We start from the raw sequence: 25,338 nt of genomic DNA, 5'->3' as shown, positions 1-25,338 counted from the left end.
ATCCACTGGAGAATAGTTTTTCTTCTGTCTCAATGAAACAGATCGTGTGGGTATGACAGCCAGTAGCTCAAGCAGTAAGAGTACTGAAAATGTACTGAAGAAGACAGTAAGAGAAAAGGATTTTTAAAATATTTTCAAGCCAATTTCTTTTTCTTGGTGGAGATGGGACCCACAATTTTTCCAGAAACAGTTGCAGCATCAATATGACTGAATATCAGGGGAATCTCTATAGTCGAGGGGTTTACAGCTTTATTCTGCCAGCAGTTTTGCGCCTGTCATTGCCTCAACTGAAGCGTATTATTACTTTTTTCTTTTTGTATTCCTTGTCTTATTACTTATCGTATCCCAAATAAGGTTTCTGTTCCCCCTCTATTTCAAAAGAGATTTGGGAAAGGGCGTAAATTTTCAGTTTGAAATGCCAAGATTTATTAATAACATAGAATTACAAAACAGAATTCCTGCAGATAGTGTTAGAAAACATCCCTTGAAAATGTGCTTCATGGACTGCTAAAATAGCAGGTGAGTATTTCCCTTTGGGGTTGTTGCCATGAATCAGTCATCAGTGTTTAAGAATTAAACATGATACTGTAGTTGGCATTCTCCCTGGCCAACTGAATGTGTTCTGTCCTTAAAGTGGATTTAGTTTCCACTGTTCTTTTCCTGGTATCTTCGCTGGCAGCGAAGTAGGCAAGCTGCCATGCCATTGGGCTAGCAGCGAGCATGTTCTTGTGTATTAGATCAGCCTTATTGACTTAAAATAGTTGTTAAAATGTGAAACTTCTTGAAATGTGAAACTTTTATGTTCAGAATTAGTCCAAGCATGTTGATTGATACCAGCGGCCATTAGAAGCCTGTGGTTGTGGAATTTGTGCCAGAAAACTTGACAAAAGCTGTGCCAAGTAAGACAGCTGCTGCTACACATGCCTGGTTTCTAACAGTACTAACTTTTCAACCCATGTGTTTAGAGGTTTTTCCACAGGGCATATTGATAGTACAGCCTGAACCCAGTGATTAGTGTGCTTGGGAATGCAGGTCTCTTTGATACCGAGGGGAGGGAGGGGGAGAAGAAGAAGGGGGAAAAAAAAGATTCTGAGAAGTTACCCACCAGAAGTCTGTTTTAGCCTGATGGAACTGGAACGCTTGGGGAGGGGGCTGAGAGATGGGGAGAGACAACAATTCAGACTGATCAGTGATGTTGTTTTTCTAATTTTTGGGGGGTTAGGTTCAAGTAGACATGTCAAGAAATATTTATTCTTATAGAATTCTGTATTTAAATTTTAATTTTTCACGTGACCACGTTTTACATTGTATCTGTCTACCCTTTATGCTGTCAACAGCTGTCTTCTGTATTCTGTTGTTGCTGCTGTTTTACAGGAAGCTTTCAGAAGATCTCCCCATCTTTGATTCTTAACTTTTCTGTTGAGTCTTCTCCTTACATACGCATTTCTGAAAATGAAAGTTATAAGCAACTAATATAAGCTCTTTAAAGTCAAACACTCAGCTAATTCTAATGTGTGTTTTCAGAGTTCAAGTGTGTCTTTGGAAAGATGTTGTAGTATATTTATCGAGTCTGAATTTTTGGAGAGCAGGAAAACTCACTGTGTAAAAAATCTTTATGAACGTGTACTTTTAACTGTAGTAATTTTACTTCTTGCAGAAGTTATTTACTTTAAAGTTTCTTCTACAGAAAGGTTTTCTTTCTTGTTTTATGAGAGGTAATTCATTTTAGATATGTATTCAGTACATCAAAAATACATTTTCCACAGAGTTTGTATTTGCAACAACATTAGATCATCTAGTCTGACATCATGAGTGAAGCAGACCAAAAATTCCATCCCGTTGTGCTAATAGGGAACTCAACAACTATACTGAATATGGTAAATAAAGCACATAAACAAGAAAGGCCTGCAGTCTTGACCTGTAAAGGTCAAGAAATAGAGAAAATATAATTTCCTTTTGTAGTTGTTTCAGTAGTTCATCATCATTATTATTAAAAATGTGTCCCTGATTTTTAATTGATTTGACCCAGCTTTGCTATTTATCCACTGGAGGGGGGGTGGTGTTGTTTTTATAACATTTTCCACCACTGAGGATCACAAAATAGCTGTAGCATGCCAGAGAACAGGAATAAAATTATGCTTTCCACTTATTCTCAGTATTAGCTTAGTACAATATGTCTAAATTGTCCTTGGGGACTGCCCCAGTGGTACCCTGAAACAAAATCCACCCAGAAGCCAGATACACCTCTCTCTAGGGTGTATCTCTCTAGGCTGTAACATGAGTGGGGGTTTACCTGAGCAGCCTTGGAAGTTTTCTTCAGCGTTAGTGCAGCATTTCACAATTCCCGTGTAGTAGGCTGTGTACAGGCTGCTGTATTCTTCATACGACTGCCAGAAGTATCTATGAGATGTCTGTCAGATGAGGACCCTGTACAAGGATCAGAGGTGGATGGATTTGGGATAATCCTGTGCTTCTAGCCTCTCCTGAAATTCCTCTGAAGGATTCATTTCTCACTCTTAGGCTTTCTTTCCAAGCTTTAGCAATGGCCAGATTTTGCCATTAGTAGTACCCCAATACAAACGTTACTTTCTATTTGATACAAGCAAGGCTGTAATATCAAGCCTCTAATAAATCTTTTGTGACCTTTTTTAATGGTGATTCCTCCCCTATTTGATGAAACAGTGCTACTGATAATGGATGCACAGGCCTGCAGAATCATCTCTTAGGGTTATGAAAATTAAAATTTCTGTGTTAAGATATTTAGATTTAGACTTATGAGAAACCTGGACTTCACACCCAATGGCAAAATTCAGTTTGTATTTGATGAGATCTCACCCCAGGTGCTTAAATCATGGTGTACTGGGGATTTGTGTAGGGCTAGGAAGCTGATAGTAAAAATTCTTACAGAAAGAAAAGCTTGCTTGCAGAAGTAATGTCACCAGCTGATATGCTGAACACTTTAATTACGGTCACTGCAGGCACTTCAAGCTCAGCAGAAATGAGGCTGATGTTTGCATTGTTTATCTAAGAGAATTCATAAGGGAAATAATAACCAGAATGGGTTACTGCAAAAATAGCTGATATAAAAACACAATGGAGAAATGCTCGCCGTTGGACAATTCCTTTGGGGTACATTGTTCTGCAAGCTGAACTCAATTTAAATCTAACTTAATATTTCATTGTCTGCCATGGATTATTTACATCAAAAATGAAATAACTTGAAGGTTAGCTGCCAGTTTTACTGTGATGTGACGTATGATAAATCTGGAGATTGGAAATTCAGAGCAAAGGACAAGGACTGGCATTCCAAATCGTACTGTCCTTATAAGCGCAGAGCTTTCAAGCTGCTTGGGAGTGTGGTATGTATGATTATTTTGTTTCTTCAGGTTTACGACATTTGTTTTATAACTTTAAGCGTGTGTCTGGAAATACTGCTGCAGCCTAGGCTTGAGGAAAAAAGAATCAAGCCTATAGAGGGAGTATTCCAACAGGGAAATACAACAATGTGATCTGTGCTTTAGAAGTGTGGTGTACCCTTTGCAAAAAGGGCATTTGCCTGGGCAAAAGTGTTACTTCTAGGACAGATTGATGAGCGTTTTATAGGTAGCTCTTTATGGAGAACGCTACAGTTTAACTTCTAACATTCATGGTCTTGTGCTTCCCCTCATTAACCACAGAATTTAGAGAACACATTCATGGGGTGGGTGCAATAAGTTAATGGCATTCAGTTTCACAGACTCTGAATTTATCTGATATGCAAAAATCACTACTTTGTTTATAGTCTAATACATTTTCTCTTTACTATACTATAAATCTTTGTGGTGGTTTTAAGCACAGCAGTTGTTAAGATATAATTAATCTTAAAGACTCTAATAAGACTTTAAAGGGGACTCACGTTATTTGGATCTATAGACTGTATTTTTTCATTCTGTATTTTATTATTAAACTTTTAGTTTTCCAGTTCTAAAGAGAAGAAAAAAAACCCAGTGTTTTTCTTTTTTTTTTTTTTTTTTATTTGTCGCAAGATACTTATTGTCTTGAACTTTTCCCATATTTAACTCTACAAATGTGATGTGTTTCTGGAGCCAATGTGCCGTAAAAGCTACGTGCAGTGAAATTATTAAGTATCTGTTACCAAAAGCAGTTGATGTTTACTTCCCGCTAGTCTATGACAAGGGCACTCTTGTCAAATTTAGTTTATTAACCTCACTGAAAACTAAAGAAGCTGTATCTGTGATTTATTTGAGGCAGAAGATATCTTCAGCAGTGAGCAAGCTTTCCAATTAACAGATAAATCTCCCATTTAAAATTACATGTTTCTTCCTGAACGCTGGCCTCATTCTTTCTGCGTTTAATATATTCACAGCTGCAGGACAAGTGGTTATGTATGGCAGCCTTAAGTATCTTCAGCTCCCATCAGTTGTAATACTGTAATTAGTGCCTTCAAGGTTCAGGCCATTTGTATGATACCATTTTCTGTCTGGCTAAAGTCAAATGGAAAGACTGGATTCTCCAGTCCCTGCTTGGGGTAAGGACATGTGAAGTAAGGGGAGGTAGGCAGAATGCATGTTTTTGTGTCTGTTCCTGTACCCTTGTCTGAGTTACTTGCTACCTGCCTCAGGACTATCCTAACTTACACCTGCCTGTCTGTTTACGTCTACAAGAACCTTTCAAGAAGGATTTCTTTATCTCTTGCTTTGCTGGTTTCACAGTTCCTAGCTTTTACAGCTGATCTAGCCTGAAAATTCCCCAATTTTGCAACAAGATGGGTACACTGCTGGGATTTTCTGCTGTTGTGATTTGCATATGTCTGCTCTGCCTTTCAGTATGCGTGAGTGACTTTATAGCTTTTGGAACGCACTTAATGGATTAGCTGAGCTAAGCTCACTATATGGCTGGTGCGAGACAAAGACTGTACATTTCCCATGCAGGTGACAGTAGTCCCAATGGGTCATTCTGACATCTAAAGATAGCCTTAGCTGGCATACTTACTCTTCGTTCTTTCTTTACTCATGGGCACAAGCTGTGCTTTGGCTGAGAAGAGTCGTAGCACACAGTCCTGGGAGGAGGTTTGTAGTGGGCTTCTATAGCTTTGAACGCCAGTAGTAAAGGCAGAGTCTGTCCATGTATTTTAAATCTTAGTCTTTATCCTGTAAAGAGCAGAATAAGGACAATACGAGAACTCAGTTTTGCAATAATATTCACAGTGCTTTGCACTTTGCCCAGAAACTCCTGTTAAGCCGTGGTACGCAGGTAGAACATGTAGTGAAGTGATTAAGCCTGTCTTGTCTTAGACAAACCCACTTTCCACTTAAGCACTTGAGTGTAAGGAAATTTGTGTTTCAGGCGTCTACTCACACTTACAAAACGAGACATTCATACTTCTGTATGATTTGCATTTTTGCTTTGTAGAGCTGTCATTCATTCATTGTTTCCCTAGATATTTTATTCACCACGCATTTCAGCCATCACCATTTTACCTGAGCAGTAGGCAAGACGTGAGTTCTCACAGCTTCCATGCACGTGCACGCACGGACACGCTCTGTTGGCCCAGCGCGTGTAATTATTTAGCTCAAACATGTAAAACTTCTGACCTGCAGCTAATTTTTGAGTGCTTGTCTGTTAACTTTTAAGACAAACACAATTAGAAAAAATAGTAATTTAGAACAGCCAGATAATAATAAATCAGTGTAGGAAAAAAAATATTGAGTTTTAATTGTTTAATGGTGCAGTATATTTTTTCCTTCTGTTACAAGGTGTATTTTTAATTCAGAGTTGTAGAATTTAGCATATCTTAACTTCAGCTAATGTTTTTTCCAGGAATAAAAACAAGTTCATACTGTAAATACTCTAATGGAATACACTTAATAAATCAGCAGACATAAAAGAAATTACTTTGTATTTTACATATCAATTGTAAAAATTGAACAACAGAGAAAGAGGGATTTTCCTGAGGAATGAGAGCAAGGATTTTGCATCTGAAAGAATCATTTCTAGTTTAAGAGGGGACTAAAATGTTTCATAAAATGAATACACTTACTTAAATAATTCCTAGAGATTAATGTGTCTGGAGGGTTAATGTACACAGATGAATGTATTTTAAAGGTTGATTAAATGTCCTCAGATTGCTGTAGTTCTCAGCTGTCTGGAAGAATGTACCATACCAATCCACAAAGTTATTTACATTTCCATGTGTTAAGTATAGTAGTGTGTGTGAAGACTGGGGTTTACCAGAGTGTGATATAAATACGTTATGAAACTGAAGAAGAAATCCGCAAAGGCCTTTCTGTCTGTGTCAAACAAACCATACATACGCTTAGGTCTGCGTTAAGTGAGTGAGAAATGTAGTGAAGAGTTAAAACAGGTTTTGTTGCGTATATAGACTTCAAAAAGTATGATTGCTTATATAAAACCTCTTCATTCACATTTGGAAATTAAATTATTAATGTTTTTCATCAGCCTCGTTTGGCTTTTTCAACTTTGTGAACTTCATCTGTGGCACCTGGGGGCTGTATTATGCAAGGTAGCAGATGGAGGTGACTGATAGCACACTTGAACACAGAAAATTTACCCATCTTTCATGCTCTTCGCTTTGTTTGATGGCAGATACTTCGCTCATCTTCTGTGCTACAGGAACACTGAACAAGGTCTTGAACTGCAGAGCGGTGCAGACGGATAACATTTCTCCCTCTTGCTGTGGCAGTGGCCCTTTCACTGTGTTTGCCTTCATCATTTATGTTCTTGGTAGGAAGGTGCTGTTTTGCCATGGATTTCTGCGCTTGGGAGACTACTCTCTATTTTTACATAGTTCAAGCATGGATTTTTTACATGTCCAATTTACTGTCAGTAAACACGTTGAATTTTGCTGAAATACTGGGTGAGGGTACATCAAAGGAGTTCCATCCATAAAAATCTGAGAGCACACTTGTGAGTTTTTGAGCAGAGTGCTCTGTTAGCAGTAGTGATCTTGGAATTCTTGTGTAGTGTTGCATTAGTTGTGGGAGCCGAGAATACTTCAGGGAAGCTAAGGTACAGCTTCAGCTAAGGTACAGTTTTAGCTACCAGCATATTCTAATATTTTTTTCTAAGAATAGAGGTTAATTTTTCATAATTGCTCTCTGACTTTGCTGAGCGATTGGAAACCCCTGTGACATTTTCAAATCACTTAGGACAAAAAAAGAATAAGATTTCAGTTTGGATCTGACAAACTTTGTCTCTTTTCTAAGTTGCTGACCAGCAAAGAAGAGAGAGACTGAAAAAGAAGATAGCCAGGTGTGAAGAGGAAATGAGTGTTGGTAAAACTGCCTCCCGATCCAGCTCAAGAGAGAGTGGAAGGCTGCTGCCATCCTCTTTTGGAAAGGTAGATATTTTAATTTTGTTTAGTAGATATCACAGTCTTCATGCCTCCCGTAATAACAGCTGATCGCTGCTGTGCAGCAGCTCTAGAGGGAGGACTGGCATATTTCAAGCAGCAGAAAATAGACCAGGGTCTTCCTGGCATGTGCCCAACACCAAATGCACATCTCAGCCTTCTGACAAAGACGGCAGGTACCTGGATGAGTAGTGCTTGTGGTAAATCCACGCTCTAGTTACGCATGAATTTTCTCACTTTCATCTCAGTTGAAATTCCCATGTCCTCTCTGTCATTCCAGAGCTTTCTACTATTTCCTAAGGCAGAACTCTAGTTACCACTAACCTTCCTGGCAGAAGAACTGAGTATCTTCTGTGGTTTTTTTATCATGGAAGTCCTGCTTTGGAAATACATTTCATATCTAACAATATACTGCATGCTCAAATTGCAGTTATTGAATATGAAAATACTACTTAAGCTGTCTAAATAAGTGCTTTTCTGTTTATATACATAGGTTCACCTATTTTGGATGGCATTCCAATCAGATATGTGGTGTATATTTCCAAATAATAAATAAATAGCCTAATAAATGACATTCTCTTGTTCGTCACGGTAAAGGAGCAATTGCAACTTAAAACAAAATTATGTTTTAACTCTGTTGATTTTAACAGCAAATGCATCATATGTTGTTTAAATATATATAGGGCTGGAGGACGTTTCCAAGTAGTGCAGAAAACTCACCATTAATTTCTTTCTGTGTGACTGGTTTTTGCAGCAGGCAGTCTTGAGTGTGACCTTATTGCCGTGCAGAGAAATAACGCTTTGAAATTCAGTACATGGCACTTAGTTAAGGATGAAAGTGCAGGCATGCATAAGAAAAGGGAGGAAATGTCATATTTAACATCCAAATTTTATTTTTTATTAATACCATTTTTGTCCTTCCGTGTTATTTTCTGCAAAGTGGGGGCAGGAGAATCACAGAATTTCAGAGTTGGAAGGGGCCTCTAGAGATCATCTAGTCCGTCTCCCCTGCTAAAGCAGGATTGCCTGGAGCACATTACTCAGGACCCAGGCGGGTCTTGAAAGTCTCCAGAGAAGGGGACTCCGCAACCTCCCTGGGCAGCCTGTTCCAGTGCTCTGTCACCCTCACCATAAAGAAGTTTTTTTTTCTTAAGAAGTTCCTTAAATCATTTCATTGCAAAACCAAGTAAAGTGTGCTTAAAAAGTATCTCTAATTACTGCATAAAATCTCAGTTTTAAAATGAAAGGATTCACTTGTGGTCTTTAATATAGCGTTATAACAGACTCTCACTTTTTCCTTTGTTTTAATCTTTTGCAAAACAAGGTTTTTCTAAAGTAATATCTGTCTCAGTTCTTCTAATTACTTACAGGTGCTTTCCCACCGCCATTTGTCCTGTAGCCTTCATCATGCCAGCAGAAACAGCAGCTTTCCTTATGCTTGCTAGCCTCAGGGTGTAACGCAACAAACTGAGTCTGAATTTCAAGTTATTAACTGAAAAGTATATTTTAGAAAGCGATGTTGGGAGACATGCTGAATTAACGTTTAACCACACATAAAAAGTAATTTTTGGATATAATACTTTTTTGCCACTAAGGCTTTTTTTTAAAACTTTACAAATGCGAAGAGTAATCTTCACTAAAATACTATTTGGCACTTTGTTAATCGAATCATTGACTGCTGGACTTCTAAAATATGTTTCACTGTAGTATAAACAAGAGCACCAGTGAGTCAGTAAGAAGTGAAAATCTGGAAGTGAGCCTTCTGGTAGAAGGGTGGGCAGTGGAAGTAATTGGTCTGTCATATTTTTGTGCTAAAAATGCAACCCTATTTAAACTTTACTTCATTTGCCAAAATAGACATTGATTTCCTATGCTTGTTTATGCACCGAGGGAGGATTCTTCTACTCCAATGATTAGCTGTCCTCTAACGCCGTGTGAGGATGAGTTAGCCATTCTAATTGTATTTCTTTAGCCATCAGGATGTATCAATGGATGACAGTTGGAAAACAAATTCTAAGGATGCCTATTAAAGCATGTGATAATGTAGAGGATTTTTGCCGCACAGTAATCATATTATTGCTGTCACTGTTGCCATCAGGAGAAAGCTGATCATACATCCTCTTTTTGTGGAACTGCTCCAAAAATTGTTTTGTGGAATTAGAATATTCCTGGGTTGGGATTGGGATTCAGCGCAAACTTGAAGCAGTCAACCTTGGAATACTCCAGGTTTCCAAGGAGGTAATGGCAAGAGTAGAATGTAGTCCTGTGCTTAAGAAGCATCTTAGAACATTATAGGAGGAATGTAAGAAAAAGAGACAAGTGGAATTCTCCTGGCTTTGCCACTGTTACATTTAAATGTAAGAATGCAAAGGTTAAAGAAATTACTTTCATAATGCATAATTTCTTGCCTAATAAAATGTGGCTCTTCTAAAATGTGTATCAATTTAAGAGTAACATGCATACATATATATGTATATAAAAATATAATAACCCTTGTAACTCTGACAAGGTCAATGCCTGGCTAGATTATAGGCTAAATACATGCTAAACAGCTTTGATGTATGCATCTGACTTTCTGTTTTCAAAAGGCTTCATTCATTAGCATTCACTTTTTATGCATTCTGGTAACTCTGGTGCCTTTATATCATCATTTTAATTTTTCACATAGCTGCATTTATTATTATTTAATGCTGCAATGGAGCCCAGAAACTGTTTTCAATTGAGACTGTGCTTTGTGCATGGTAAAACCAAAAAGAAGTAAAAATAGTTCATCTAAACTATATAATACATGTTATACGTTTATTAAAAGCTCTGTGATTTAGTCAGTGTATTTTATTTATGACTGTGAAACTGAACAGCTATAATGTGTCTCGAACCGGAGTGGCCTGCTCTTTGACTGTTTTTTACAAGGGTTTAAATGCACAAGAACAGTTAATTCTTTATCTGTTATATCTAGTTATAAACTTAAAAGTTACTCTAATGTGAGAATCTGCTACGATATGTAATGAACTGAGAAAGTTATTTCTGTTGTGGTTACATAGATTTCGTTACTGACTTCTTGAAATCATCAGTGATTTTTATCAAAGAGAGTATTTTCATAGAATCATAGAATGGTTTGGGTTGGAAGGGACCTTAAAGATCACCTAGTTCCAACCCCCCTGCCCTGGGCAGGGACACCTCCCACTAGACCAGGCTGATCAAAGCCCCATCCAGCCTGGCCTTGAACACTTCCAGGGATGGGGCATCCACAATCTCCCTGGGCAACCTGTTCCAGTGTCTCACCATCCTCATAGTAAAAAATTTCTTTCTAATATCCAATCTGAATCTACCCTCCTTCAGTTTAAAACCGTTACCCCTCATCCTATCATTACACTCCCTGATAAAGAGTTCCTCCCATCCTTCCTGTAGGCCATCTTTAGGTACTGGAAGGCTGCTATGAAGTCTCCCTGGAGCCCTTTTGGTCACAGAGATGGACGTATTCCATCTACAGCCAGGGGGTTAAGATGTGATAGCTGTTTATGGTGTAAGAGGATCATGCATTTCTCTACTTTGAGCAGAAGACCTAAAGAGCACACACATTTTCAAATGGCATGACAGAGCAGCCTTTGGATGGGATCGCTACAACTGAATTACTTTGAGGACAGTGGTTTATCTCTCACAGTTAAGTAGAGGGACAGGGAAAGCATAAGATGTCCTGGGGACACAGCTGTACTTCTCTTCTGCTCCTTTCTTTCCATGTAGTGTAATAACGATGGTTGACACCTTGTGTAAAACTTAATCAAAATAGGATTATAAACTACAGATACGGATGCTGAAGGGGACGCTAGCTTTGTGTTTGTGTGTCTTTGCGAATACATAGTTTTTAAGCATATTTTTTAAGAGTATTTAGAGGCTTATTTAGACTGGAAAGCTTGAGGATGGATAAGCAGCACATTCGTGGTATCCGCTCATTTATCTGTCAGCAAATTAGTTACATATACTCCTTCTTTAATGAATTACTCTTAAGTTTTCTCACAATAGAAAAGGCTGTTTGGCACGGTCTGGAAAATACTGTGACATCTATGCATAGAGTGCCATTACTATGTAGTCTTTCCAACTGCTGCCAGGGATGGAAAGCTGTATCCGAGTGAAATCTCTAGATTTTTAATTTTTATTTTTCTGTACAAAGCTGATTTGGGTTTTTAAACATTTGTGTGAGTGATTCAGCAGATCCAACCACATGAAGCTCAACGTAAGTTATCTCTGAAGCGAATGGAACTGGCCGTGAGTAAAATCTCTGATTTGAGCAAGACTTGGTATTTCATATCCCCTGTTCAGATAATCCTATTAATAGGCATTTCTGGCTGCTAAGGAAATTTTTTGAAGAAATTAATCCATGCCAAACGTCAGTTGGAGAAAAAAAATATTTCTCTTTTAACCTTTTGAAGCATGGTTGCCATTGCCTTGACATTTCAAGATCTCTTTCAGCCTGTTTCTTGAGTTTTTTTGATTTCTTAAGAATGATGGTTATGACCGTCTGCTTGTGCATATGAAGTATAGATTAGGAAACACCATTAACTGTTTCAAATCTCTCCTATTAATTTTTTATGCAGCACACATGCATGGCTACGTGAATTGCCTACTCCAATGCTTTATATTCAAAGATTTATTATACTGTTATGATATTAACAGTCTGAAGATGTATCGTGCTTGAATTCGTTCTGTCAGCATGAGAGATTTAAGTGACTAAAGAAAGCAGAAGAATCTTCTGAGCATCAAGAAAGATGTGTTCATTGGGAATGTTCAGTACAGATTTCCCTTCAGGCTTCATAGTGACTATCACCTCTCACGCTGGTTGCTTGAATTAATACATTTCCATACGCACATTCAGTAATAACCCTTATTAATAACATCACGGTATTTGATGAAAGTAGGAGCATACCATATTATACAATTGAATACCACACACACGCACATGGCAGGAAAGAATGTAACAGGAACATAATTTTGAAAGAGAAAAATTATTATTATTGATGCCAGCATGCCCAGTGATTATATTCATACAGCTCTTATTTGTTCACTTATTTGTGTGAATTTCTCTCTTGCCTTTCTCAATTCTTGACTGATTATCGAAGTGTGTAATGAAATGAACAGGTGCCATACAAGGGGGTTATGAGAGCGGGACCTGTAAAGGCAGCTTGTCACTTGTCACAGGAGACCTCTCCTCTGTGCGGGTAGGGGAGGGCAGGCGCTCTGCCCACTTACAGCACTATTAAAGCAGCTTTATAAATTGGGCTGTCTCAAGTTAAAAGAATCAGATGCTCATTTATTACAAAACTGCAGCTTCCGTATCTTGACAGCGCAGTTCATAAGTGTCTCTGTGATCTCGTTTGACAATGGTAGATGAACTATTCTATTGGAAGACCTTTTCATATAAGAGCAAGTTAATTTCAAGACTTAAATTCATCTTGGTGTAACTTCACTGACCGCAGTGAGAGGTGCCTTTGGACCTTTTACATAAAAATAGATTTACCAAGCTTTCTTTTCAAAGCTTGGTTTTTATAAGGCAGCTGATACCTAAGCAGCTTTTGAGTTGAGAAGTAAACTTCTTTTAGAATGTAAAAGTAACTTAGAGAGAAATCTGGGTTCTTTCTCTGTGTTACTTCTCTTGCCCGTCAGATGACAGCCGTATGCTTTGATCTGTTTTTACTGAAATTTCTCTTCCACAGACCCCATGAAGATTCAGGGGTCCCCTGTATACAACTTTTCTGCAAGTAATGTTCCATTTCCCACAGTTTTATGACTAACAAAATTGAAGTATAAATATGTAATTTATGAAACCTTTTTAAGGGGGTTATTATTAATGAAATATATAATTAAGTAAATTTATCTTTCAAAACAAATTACATTTGGTTGAATGAATAGAATAGGAACATATATTGGTAAGCAAGATAGATGTCAAGATTCTTGACTCCAAGTTACATTAGTTATAGTTCTTCATAGTGCTTATGTCCAAACCTATGGTATTTCCATGGGTTGTTTTTTTTTTTAATTGTTTATGAAGAATAGAGCTAAAAATCTTTCCATCAGTGGGTTACTGCATATTTTAGGCATGTTTTTGTCTGCTTTTGTTTTTCCATCTAAACATCTGGTGTTTTTATAGATACAGATTAGAGAAGAAAATTAACGTAGTTGTTTACAGTTAACTTGCCTATACCAACGCAGGTGTACAAATAATTTTATGAAAGCTTAGTGACAAATTCCAAACAAACAGCATTCTCTGACACTCCTTAAAATCTTTTTGAAGTCACCAACATAGTTCCTTGTTCCTGACATCTTTTCTTTGTGTATCTGAAGGCTGAACTGCCCACCTGTTTGGGCAGTAAAGGTTTACCCCAGGATAAGGCCTTCAAAAGACATTCTTCTTTCTCAATACATCTCAAGACTGACACAGATACGGCTTTACTTTGCAGTTCTGTCTAGTCACTATCTTAGCTGCTTGGTCTGTTTTGCTTATGATACGCATAAGAACGAGAAGAAAAGAACTTCCCCAAGCTTCCCCGTAAATAAGGAATGCTTAAATTTAGGATATTGCCATATTTACCCCGTCCCTTTTTCTTGTTGTAGGATCAACTTGTCTGCATCTACAGAATAGAACATGTGGCTTCGATGAGTTGTGTAGTTGGCTCATAACAATATCTTTTTTTATTTATTATTTTGTATATTGCGAGGCAGCACTCATCATGTGTTCACAAATGCTTCTACAGTCTGATTTATATCGCAGCTCCACAGACTGTTTTAATCACTGAGAGTAAAAAGCATACAAGAAAAATTAAGCTGTTTATAATACACGCTGAAGGGTATGGAAATAGCTTTTCAAAACATCTGTATAGGTGGATTCTGAAACTTTCCAGTCTTATCTGTTTTCTATAGTGCTGAGCTACCGTTGCAACTACTTTATATGCAAACAATCACGCTGGTAAGCCTTATTATACTGCTTGCTAACACAGGCATTTGTTTGGTATTGTTACTGCATGTTATCAGTTCAGCATTTAATTATGCTGTAGTAGTAAAATAAAGTTGTCTCACATGAGACACCATCAAGAAGGGCTTATTTTGGCTCAGCTAACTGAAAAAAATACCTTCCCATTAGGCATCAGCAGCTATAAACATTTTGAGTTACTGGAATAGCATAGATAGGTCTTACTGATTTGGGAGAAAATTATGTGGAATTGCTGTGAAGGAAATACATGATATGACAGCAGTGTGTTCAGTGACTTAATTTTGATGGTAAACTACCTGCATTTTTTAATCCTCTAAATAGCATTTACTGCATGCCACAAAATGTATATTAATTGTATTAAGTTTTAATTTAAAATATCAAGCAGTTCTGAAAGGAAAATATTGAATGGTGTAGATTCAAAGCAGTAACAGTAGCAGCGTTATGAGAAAATGCAACATTTATACAGTAGAATTCATATTGTTTAGAACTCTTAAGAACACCTTTTTTTAGGAATTGAATGATAGAACACAAAATCTGTGTATATCTACAATCTGTACTATGAATTACATAGGTTAATATACTATATACTGTCACCTTGCTAGTAATGTATTACTATCCTATACCAGGGTTCAGTGTCATGAATTTTCAACAAATGTAAAGGATTTCCAGATTTTTATTATTTTTTTTCCCCTCTTCACCTTCCCCAGTAGGAGACTTCACAAGTCTCACAAGCATTGATTATCTTGCAGAATTCCCACAGGTACTTTATTTTACAGTTGATTTTGCTGCTTTTGTTGGCATTCAGCCCATTGTCACTTGCTGGTGGGGAAAATTACACATCCAGCCTTCGATCCACATTCTTAATCATCTGATTATTTTCAAAAAGTGAAGCGTTCTTGAGGATTTTCTCCAGGTTTATATTGTGCTTAGGCAAGGAAGCACCACTGGAAATCCACTGAATCCATGCCTCAGTCTCTCAAAATAATTTCCACGTGGATTAATTAGAAGATCAGGACGGGCTGCTGGGTGAATCTTGTGAATCTTTTCAGTTGGCAGTTAGGGTAGTATGTGATAAATAAATGCATAATGCAGAATATCTTTTAAGTCGCATCACACTGGATCCACTCTTTCTCAGGTTTTCAGCAACTTCAATAACATAATGCTTCTACTTAATAGCTTTTGCTTGTTTGATAGAAGCGTAAAGAAGAGATGAATGGAATGCATATGGAAATCAACTTTCCTTTCTCCCTTTTGTCACTGCAGAGCTTTATGGCCTGTACAGGAAGAACAGGGGCACAGAGGGAAGGAACAGCTGGTTACAGTTTTCTTATTCCGTGTCTTAAAGCACATTATAGTGGTTACCACGTTGGTCCAATTTGAATCAGCACGTGGTGCCCCTTACAGAATATACACCTTATAAAGAGAGCTGGTGTGTGATAGGATTTGAAGCCAATAGGATCTGGGGAGAAAGGCAACAACTCCACACTTGAAGAGAATACATACTATGAACTAGTCAGCAGGATAATTATAATGTCTACCTTACCTTGCCCAGGCGGTATGAACCGAGCATACCCAGATAAAATCATTTGCCTTGATGCAACAATTCCTTGACTTATAAAAATGTATTGAGCCTTTGGACTAAAATGATTGAAACTCTTGGTTTGATGTAGCCATTGATATTCTGTAACAAAGCACCAAGGTTTTGCTACTGAAGCAAACGATTTTCTTAGTACGCTCTTATTTCCAATGACTAGGTTTTAAAATCTGTTAAAAATCTGGGGCTGCTCTGAAACCAGTTTGATTTTACAAAATCGGATAGTTTTTACATAGCAAATACCTCCAAGGCGGTAACAATAATAGCTGGGAGTAGCAGCAACCTGAGCAAAGCTGGTAACTTGCGAAGCAATCAAATCTTGTTTTAATTTTTTCTAGAGTTTCTTGGAAGCAGAAGACAAAGATGGTCTCTTCCCCTATGCTCAGCACGCACAGTACCTATCAGGAGCGCTCTCTCCTTATGGCGAGCATAGCTTGGTTCGCTCCAGTCCAGTAAGATATGCCAGAAGAAGTTCTCGGAACACATCTAATGCATCTAACTCAAACTCAAGTGTCACTACATCAAGTACACCAAGAAAACGCTCTGGACTTTCATGCAGTTGCTCCACTGATAGTTTTGTGAGCACTAGTCATTCCCAGAGGCATCAAGGAAGCAACTCCAAAGTACGCAGTGGGGACCTTCTAGACAGGCACTCTGAATTCTTTACTGGTAGCCGAAAACCTTTTACTCCACGCACCTTAATATCAGATGCTAAATCTTTCCTGTCAGAGTACAGGTATTACACTCCTGCTCGAAGGAGAAGGAAAAATCACTGCAAGCAGCATGTGGAAGCTCAAACGCAGACCGATGTGATCAGGTACAGAGATTAAAACTTTATTTTGAAACTGTGGAATTTAGATGTTATGGTAACGCTATCTTCATAAAAGCAACACGTTTTGCTCTCATTTCCATTCGTATTAAACCAGAATAATTATTCTGAAATTATTCTAGATAAGCCTTAGCAAAAGCTGGAACAGAATGTGGTTTTCATTTTTTCACTAACATATTTTGTTGCCTTCTCTCCGGAGCAACTAGTTTCATCTATACAAATTGGATACAAACTGCCACTAAATCCAAACCGTGGGATCTCACATCTGCTGGGGATAGTCATTCCCTCTCTCTTTTCTTTGCTCTCTCTAGCGTGTAGTTGTGCTTTCTGTCTTCTAAAGAATTAACCGCTATAAGCATGCAGGTAGTTCCCCACTGTTGCCCCTGTAGTCTCATACTTTCCAGTTCATTAATTAATACATCATGCAAAGATCCTTTCCTTTTTTTAACTCTTGAATGCAGCTCTTCATTGTCTTTTTATCATTTTAATTTAAATGCCTTCAGCTGTATCCTATATGAAATATTTTATACAAAATTAATATCCTCTTGCATTGAACTCCTTAGGAAATTAAACCGTTTTAATTTGGTTCTGGTTTTACTGATACTACCTCATAAAGAGAAATCTTTTCTCTTTTGTGTCCTCAGTGCCTGCATGTCTAACTCTGATTTTGTCCTAGAACAAAGTAGGAATTTCATAAGATTGGAATTAGGATAGCTTCGGCTCCATATTGCAACTATTAATTTTCTGGCTTATGGGTCACACATTTTTCTGGTACACTTTTAATGTATAGGACCATCTCCATTCCCAACCCTGAACAATTATTTTGGATAGTTTAGCTATCCCCTGTAAATATGCAGCCAAATAATGGATTTGCATAACACATGTATGACCATTGTTGTCCTTCAAAATGAACGACGGCTTAGTTTTACTATGTGAATGGAAGTCTGGCAGAAATTTTCTAAACTGTCCACGACATTTTAATACTACATCCTGTTCGGATCGATGGGCAATTTCCATAGTGGCACTGGTATTCTCATCCTGCATATTTTGAAAGTAGCCTTCTTGGAAATCTAATACATTCCAAAATTTTGTAGCTTTCCATCTGCAGACAAAGCATCTGGGAGAAAATTTGTGAGTGAACAGCAGAAGATCACATTGAAGGTAATACAGCCATCATCTATCAATCATCTGGGTACTCTTACCACACCCTTCACCATCATTTTGGAGTATATACTGCACCTCTGCCACAGCAGTATACAACTGATTTAAGTTTAATTTTCCTTATTTTTGTGAGATGAATTAGTTCTGGAGAGTTTCAAAAGAATGAGTGGAAACAATAAGAAAATATATTGAGGCACGTGAAGAGATCTTAGGATATTACAAATTTTTTTCCAACGGTTTTTACAAGTGCACTATCGCTTAAATACCTATTAAAGACATACATAATTGGTACCTTATTTTTCAGTAGCAGAAGGTACATTTTTTTCAAGGATCTTTTTTCTTCATTTTTACATTGGATAGCATATTCCAAAAAGCCCTTGAGAAAATAATTGGAACCAAGGAATCCCTTCCTCTGAGGAAGCACCCAAACCAGCGAGGGGTGAAGTTTTCCTTGATACTGTTCGCTTTCTGTCTTGCTGAATGGATCTGGAATGCTTTAATGAACAATCACCATTTCAAATTCTACCTGCTTCTAGTATTTTTTTGTCAGAGTCACAGAGTCACCGTTGCATCCATCATTTTGATTTTAATTCTGTGTTTGTGACAGCTTAATTTAGTAGTTTGGTTATTTGGTATTTCAGAAATTGCCTTAGTGGATAGTGATTTAAGATGATTACGTTTTAAAGATGAAATGGAATACCAGCATCTTTGGGAGGCAGAGGGAAGCAGGCAAAAGACCTGAAATATTTCTTAGACTTCAAATACAAAGTTATTTTGTCTTAATTTGTACTAATATTTGCATGGAAGAGTTCGATCGGAAGTTAGGTTCTTATTTTGTGCTTTACCTTGTAGCCACTATACAGGCAAGTCCTTAATCAAAGAGCCCTGTCAAACGTAAGAGAAGTACTTGAATAACTGTGGACTTTCTTCCTCGATAGAGGCTCCGGGGTCAGACTCCTCATGTCTCTGGCTTAATAAAGCAAATAATTCTGGTTTATTCATTGGAGGAGAGGGGTGAGAGAGAATGTGTAGTTATAGCTTTACAGAAGGGTGGCTACACCTGAACTGATCTGTAGCTGCAGCTGACCTCGTTAAGGAAAGGTTAAATGGTTATTCAGAAGGCTTCACTCCAGTTCCATGAAGAACTTCTGATTTCATTTCAAAATTGTCATATCTGACTTTTTCTTTGGCTGTTGTAAAAGTGACAACAGTAAGTCATGTAGCTTTAGAGAGGTGCTTTCAGGGTATTATCATTTAAAATGAAGGCAGTCATCAACTTTACCTTCCATCGTTTTTGTGGAGGCAGCTCAAGAGATGTGATTTACGGTGCTGGTTTCCTGTTTTTGCATACCAAGTTTTACTCCTGTTGGTGACATCAACCCCCTCTGGCATTTAGATGATTCATCTTTAACGTACTTGTCAGGGGAGAAATGTTCCGCATCTCCTGTTGCCCCCGACTAAAATTTTGGATGTCAAAGCAAAGTCTCTGCCATATGTCTCAGTTTACCCACAGTTCCTCAGAAAAGACATAAAATTTGGAGGGCTGCTTAATCACAGGTAGTTATTAGGTTCATTTTAATGGTAAAATTTTCTGTGTATTTGCACTGATAATAAAGATCTTCTCTCTGTGTTGTAGGCTGAAGGTAGAAGATATACTTTGGATGAGCCCGAGAGAGAAATAGCTGCTTTTCCGTACTCCTTCCTAAGGTGACTGATTTACAGCAGGAAGGAATATTTGAAGCATTCCTTCTTGCTTTCTATACAGCTTCTTCTTAGGTCATAAACCTTCATTACCAAGTCTCTTCTCACAGGACTTTTGGTTGGTTTTTTTAGATCAATGGCCTATCTCAATTTCAAAATTCATTATTTTCTTATGATAAAGTTCCACTGGGAAGCCAATTCAAGAAAGAGAACTCTGAAATATATGAATATTTTTGTCAGGAGTGAGACTGATGACATGTTAATACAGCTGTTAGCTCTCTCCATCAGAGCTTAAAAACTATGTATTTCTTACACAGCGCTACAACTACGTAGCGGGTTGGTATTCCAGTTGGCATTTCCTTTCAGGAAAAAAGGTCTGCAGGCATCCAGCCTTATGAATCTATGATCTGTGAGAATTGCAGACCAAAGGCATTTCCCACATCTTTTTTTTCTGAAAATGTAACACTGAGATTCAGAATATTGTCTAGGATAGAAGAACAGTGTTGGAAATCAGGCCAGAGCCCAGGGCTGACAGCTGATTCTCCTCATTGCTGACCTGAGCATCACGCTTGACTTGCCGATTTGCTCTCCGGCCTTTTCATACAAAGGCATTTGTACCTGAGTAACAATTGTACTCGGAGTAAAAAAAAAAAAGCACTCTCACGGACAGTGGAGGTCTGTACAGCATCTGAAGTAACACTGAGGTCTTTTGAGGTATTAGAGCTCTGCATCTAGTGAGGCGTTATAATACCCTTGAACCGTAGTCTTTCAGGCTTCAGCGTAAGCAGTGGATTTTGCTACTGGAGCAGGGTTTGGGGGTGTTCTAGTGGATTTTTTCCAAGAGGAAGTGGTATAATGGCACAGCATGGCTCCAGAAGAAAGTAAGATGCAAGGTAGTAGAAAGGGGTTTTTTTAGAACGTTGCTTTCTGCTCTTTCTTCCCCTCTGATTTTCTGATTAGAGAGACGTCGTTGTATTCTCAGCAGCCTTCAGCAAGGAGGACTATCGAGACTGAGTAAGTATGCTTGAACTGGCTTTCTGCTAGTTTGCATCATTAAGCTAGAAACCCTTCCTCAAAACTGATGAACTCGAATCAGTAAACGAGGACTCAGAATAAACTGAATTTACATGACTATGAATTTTGTAATACTTAACAGTTTCCATGTGAATAAAAAAAGAAGATAGATAGACTTCACTCATTAACCAGTGGCTATAGATTTTCTTTTTTTAGGGCTGTAATCTGGCTGAAGCAAACATTGGCAAGGTAAAATGTTGAGTTTAGGGGCATTCTTAACCACATTTCTGCTCTGAAATATGCTAAGAATCAGAAAAACTGCTAGTGATTTATTGTGCGACCTTAAGAAAGTTGTGTAATTCTTTGTGCTTTAGGAGAGGCTTGTTCTTGTCTAACTTTAAGGGTGTTATATAGGTATCAGAGATCAGCTATAGATACCTTTCTCTCTTGATGATAGAGGGAACCAAAATGACAATATTCAACCTGAATGAAAAATTTTACATAATGAAAGTCATGCAAGATGTATCCCATTTTTTACTTTCTGTTTATTAAGACTGGAGGATGTTTGATAGAGCTTGATTGAGTACTTCGGGATATTTAGAAAGATGCTATGAGAGAGAAACGGCACTGAAATATTTTCTTTGGGGGTTTTCTCTCTTGTTGTTCTCGAAACAGAACTCCAAACTTTTGGAGAGTCTCCCCTTTAGAGCAGCTGGCATCAACAAGGCTTTAAGAGGTATTAAACCAGAGAGAAATTCAATCAAAGAGGTGAAAGCCACATCTCTCATTAACAAGGATTTTGTACATCAGAGAGTTGTTGTTTGAAAGGAGTGGGGGTTGGCAAATAAGCACTTAGATTTTTCTGAGCTTCCACTGAGGACTAGCACTTTTCAGCTGCGGTCAGATTCTCTAGAAGCTCCTTTGGAAGCCTTTACTCAGAGCATCAAACTGCAATTTTACATTTTCTTCCCAGTTAGCGCCCCTTTCTTCCTCAGTGCAGAGCAGGTTCAGAGCGCTTTCCAAGATTTGCTGATTCGTCACTCAGGATCTCTGTGCTAATTTATACCGCAACAGAAAGTTAGCATAAACACAGAGCACCATAGTGGCCTTTCTAAAAGTCTGATATTTTACACAGGGTTTTTTATTATTATTCAAATTGAATGAAAGGGTCAGTTTTTCCTGATAGAATTACCGTTTTGAAAAATAGCAGCTGGTGGGAAGAACTATACAGTCTTCTTAATGGCATTTCCCGTAACGGTGATTGGACCTACTGCATTGTGTAATATGTGTCTCTATTTTAAAACATTTAACATTGGGTTTTCTATTCTCCCTGCAGAGAAGAGGAGCTTTTATATTTAGCTTTCATTGAAGATGTAACAAATGATATTCTTAGCCTTGGGCTATTTTCTAACAGGTAGGTTACGGTTGTTTTCAAATTTGTAATGCGTGTCAGAAAAATATGGACTCTGTAAGAAAGGGAAGCAGTGTTTGATAATCATTTCTTTGCCTGTAAGAAAGAATATACAGATACTGCACAGCTACCTCTTGCTTTTGCTTTGTTTCCTTTTCTTTTTTGCTTTATGTAAGAAAGGATAACTAGGGAAGACCTGTGGGTCTTTGATCTGCTGCTGTTGTACCATGAGATAAAGCTTCTGTTAGAAAATGACCTGCAGCCCTCGGTGGAGTGATGCTAAGAAGAAATCATTTTATTTTGCAACATCTTTTTTGCTAAATAAACCAAGTTACTACTCTTTCACACAACAGATCCTCCATCTCCCTTCTGTCCTTGTTCCTGTTCTAATATGAATTCAGTCTTCAAGGTGGGTTATCAGGATTACAGACTGTTTCAGATAAGGGCTCACCAGCTGCCAAATCAGGTTTTTTTCAATAATTAAACGCTAAGTTATGATACAATTCATGTATTTGAGTACTACTCCCAAATTCTTTTCCACATCAGTTCCTTTGGATAAAGAACTATCAAGTTTATAGCAAAAAAAATCCTGCACTGTTTCTGATACAGAATTTTAACCCATTTTTGTAATTCCATTTTCAGGGCAGTCTAATTTCAGCATAATATTCTGATCTTCTTCTGGATTGATAATGTTCCCAGCTGTTTTTCTATTCTGTGCACTCTCACTTTGTTTCCCATGTCGGCTATCAATGAGAATGTTAAATACACTGAATCCAAAAATTAATCTTTGAGAAGTTTCAAGAGCAGTCTCCCTCTGGTTCTTTTTTTACAATAAGGTTGTCTTCCCTTAAAACCCTTCTTGCATTATTTTTTTTTTTTTTTAACAATTTCTGTTGTAAACGAGATTAAATTCACTTGACCTTCTGGAAATTTGTTCCAATGACTGTGTACCTTAGTTGTCACAAAACACTTCTGTCCTGAATTTTTTTCTCATCCTGATTAAGCAATGGGAGAGAGCTCTTGGTTGGGACTGAGGATTTTTCTCTGGATTTTTTTCTGAAGCTGGATTTTATTCCTTCCCTTTATTTACACTTGTGTATCTCAGCCACTGTGGTGCACCTGAGAGATTTTGGATACTTCAGCATGCCACCACTGGATCGTTGGGTTTTCCCACCGTCCAGACCCAACCGACCAAACACGCTACAAATCATCCCATGGCTACCGTGGGTCTGCCTGCTGAGCACACGGCCAGCGGGAAACAGCCTTAGTGGTCCCATTTCAGCTAAGAAATGAAACTAAAAATCTGAGGTCATTCGTTTGTGTAGATCTGTTAAACGTTGGTTTTCTTCCTTTTAATTCATTTAATTGTTCATTTGTAGAGTTCTGGAAGAACTGTTTGAGTGTCATATTCAAGAAAATAAGACCCGTTTGGATGAGGTAGGTGCTGCCCCCGTAGCTGCCTCCCTCTCTGCAGGGGGCTTCAGCGGCGTTTCCAAGGTACAGTGGAAATGCGCTGGCGTATTTGCTGGTAAAGGTAACCGGAATGCTCACCGGGGAGCAGCGCTCTCTGTAAATGAGATTTGCAGACTCCTGACCTACCGTGATGCGTGAGTCACAGGCACAGTCACAAAAGAGGGACAGTAGTCAGTTCAGTGTGGTGACACTCGCTGTATAATTTAGTCACTCGATTGTAAGCAGCCTGCCTTTCCTTACCTCAGAGTTAAGCCCTGAGTTCTGGGCAGATGGGGGCCACGCGACTGGAGAAGTGTCACCCCTTTTTTTCTTCATCCCCTAGAGCAAGATGCGCCACTTGTTGGATGTGCTGAAAGCAGACCTGGGCTGCAACGCGGGCAGTGGTGCAGAGCAAATCCACCCAGGCTGGGGAGCCTTCGACTCACTGGATCTGCAAGAGTTTGACGCGATGGAAGAGCTTGAGTTTACCAGTAAAAGTCAGAGGCAAAGAAAACCTACAAAAAGTGAAGAATTCTTTGGGACCATGGAATTATCGTTAAAGGAACCAAACAAACGTGAATCACCAGTATGCAGGGGAAGTTCAAAGGAGACACAGAACAAGGATGACTTTTCAGAAGATGTCGCTAAAATGGTGGATGCTGGGACAGAGTCTCACCCTTGTGTGGAAGCTGAAGAAGAGCCAGACACTTCACCCTCATGTGGGGCAACTTTACATTTGATTACTTGTGACACTGATTTGGAAACCAACAGGGAACTTGATGATCTTGAAGAAACCTTTGCAGAGGCCCTTCAGATCTCACACGACTATTCCTAACAGTAGCCAAAATATAGCTGTTGAAGAGGGATGGAGCTAGTTCTGTGGAGAACTGCCACTTGTTAAATAGTAGTAAATTATTTATTTTCAGTTTATTTCTGTTAAAACACTGCTAAAGTCTTTCTAGCAGGGTATTTATTAATTAGGCATTAATTAATATCTGTTGTAATGTAGACTGTAAGGGGTAGTTTTGGTTATCAAATTTTGTATATTTTGTCTATAATTGTATAACTCAGGACTAACTTTTGAGAATATTGAAATAGATATATATTTTTAGAAAGCTGTAATAGCATGTTACAAAATATTTATTGTTTTTTATTTATAATAAATAAATCAATTGGTAACACATTGCTAGTGCAGCTGTGGTCCTGCTATAAAGATCCGAGATCTTTTTAGTCTGCAAGAATTCAATTTATCCACACCAAAACATGGTATATTACATACCTGCAGGGCAGGGATGGAACTGTTTGTCCATCCCGGAAGAAGGCGGCATTTTTTTCCTCTCCGAACGTTCCGTCCATTTTTTGATGTTAAATCCCATTGAGGCATGAAGTTCATACAATCAACTTTTTTTTGCTTTTACAATATCTGGAGAAGATAAGAAACATACCTTTTCCTTGCATTACCTAAAGGAATGAGTGTGGACAGGCAACTTTCCGAACATAAGAATTTCTTTTGGTGGGGGTAGATGATCATTCCTTCTTCAGCCCTCGTTCCTTCAGCCGTGAATTCCTTCCTCAGCCGTGAATTCGATTCATCTTATTCCTTGTACCAAGGGGAATAAAGAGCCGTTTTGCAGCACCGGCTGCGCTCAGTCTTTGCCTCACCTCCCATCAGCTTTCCTGCCTGAAAAGGACATTTATCTCTAGCTACTGCATATGGCAGCTCTTGAGCTATTTAATCCTAGTTGTCCATGATTCAGCTGATGTTTCTGGAAAGCGAAGACTGCAGCAATTTTCAACCTGCGCAACACTAAAATACACGGTT

General features: G+C 38.3%; 1 protein-coding gene and 2 long non-coding RNA genes across 4 annotated transcripts in view; 1 reads left to right on the top strand and 2 right to left on the bottom strand.

Moving 5' to 3' along the window:
* The window catches only part of SPATA7 (spermatogenesis associated 7), a 42,444-nt gene extending 18,093 nt beyond the window's left edge, over positions 1-24,351 (top strand). For both annotated transcript variants that reach the window (XM_054201621.1, XM_054201622.1), the window contains 8 exons: positions 7,227-7,360; positions 16,287-16,765; positions 17,872-17,938; positions 19,575-19,645; positions 20,600-20,653; positions 21,990-22,067; positions 23,444-23,501; positions 23,860-24,351. In XM_054201621.1, coding sequence (XP_054057596.1) covers positions 7,227-7,360; positions 16,287-16,765; positions 17,872-17,938; positions 19,575-19,645; positions 20,600-20,653; positions 21,990-22,067; positions 23,444-23,501; positions 23,860-24,351 — 1,433 coding nt within the window. The remainder of the gene's footprint in view (positions 1-7,226; positions 7,361-16,286; positions 16,766-17,871; positions 17,939-19,574; positions 19,646-20,599; positions 20,654-21,989; positions 22,068-23,443; positions 23,502-23,859) is intronic.
* LOC128909661 (uncharacterized) lies at positions 1,229-5,299 on the bottom strand. The gene is made up of 3 exons (XR_008466434.1): positions 4,993-5,299; positions 2,294-2,427; positions 1,229-1,446 (listed from the first exon to the last, which is right to left on the bottom strand). It is a non-coding gene; the product is annotated as an uncharacterized LOC128909661 (long non-coding RNA).
* Positions 15,010-23,916, bottom strand: LOC128909660 (uncharacterized). The gene is made up of 2 exons (XR_008466433.1): positions 23,778-23,916; positions 15,010-15,628 (listed from the first exon to the last, which is right to left on the bottom strand). It is a non-coding gene; the product is annotated as an uncharacterized LOC128909660 (long non-coding RNA).
* Positions 24,352-25,338: the final 987 nt, after the last annotated feature.

Source organism: Rissa tridactyla, chromosome 4 (genome assembly GCF_028500815.1).
Source record: "Rissa tridactyla isolate bRisTri1 chromosome 4, bRisTri1.patW.cur.20221130, whole genome shotgun sequence".
NCBI lineage: Eukaryota > Metazoa > Chordata > Aves > Charadriiformes > Laridae > Rissa > Rissa tridactyla.
This window is presented reverse-complemented; position numbering and strand designations above follow the sequence as displayed.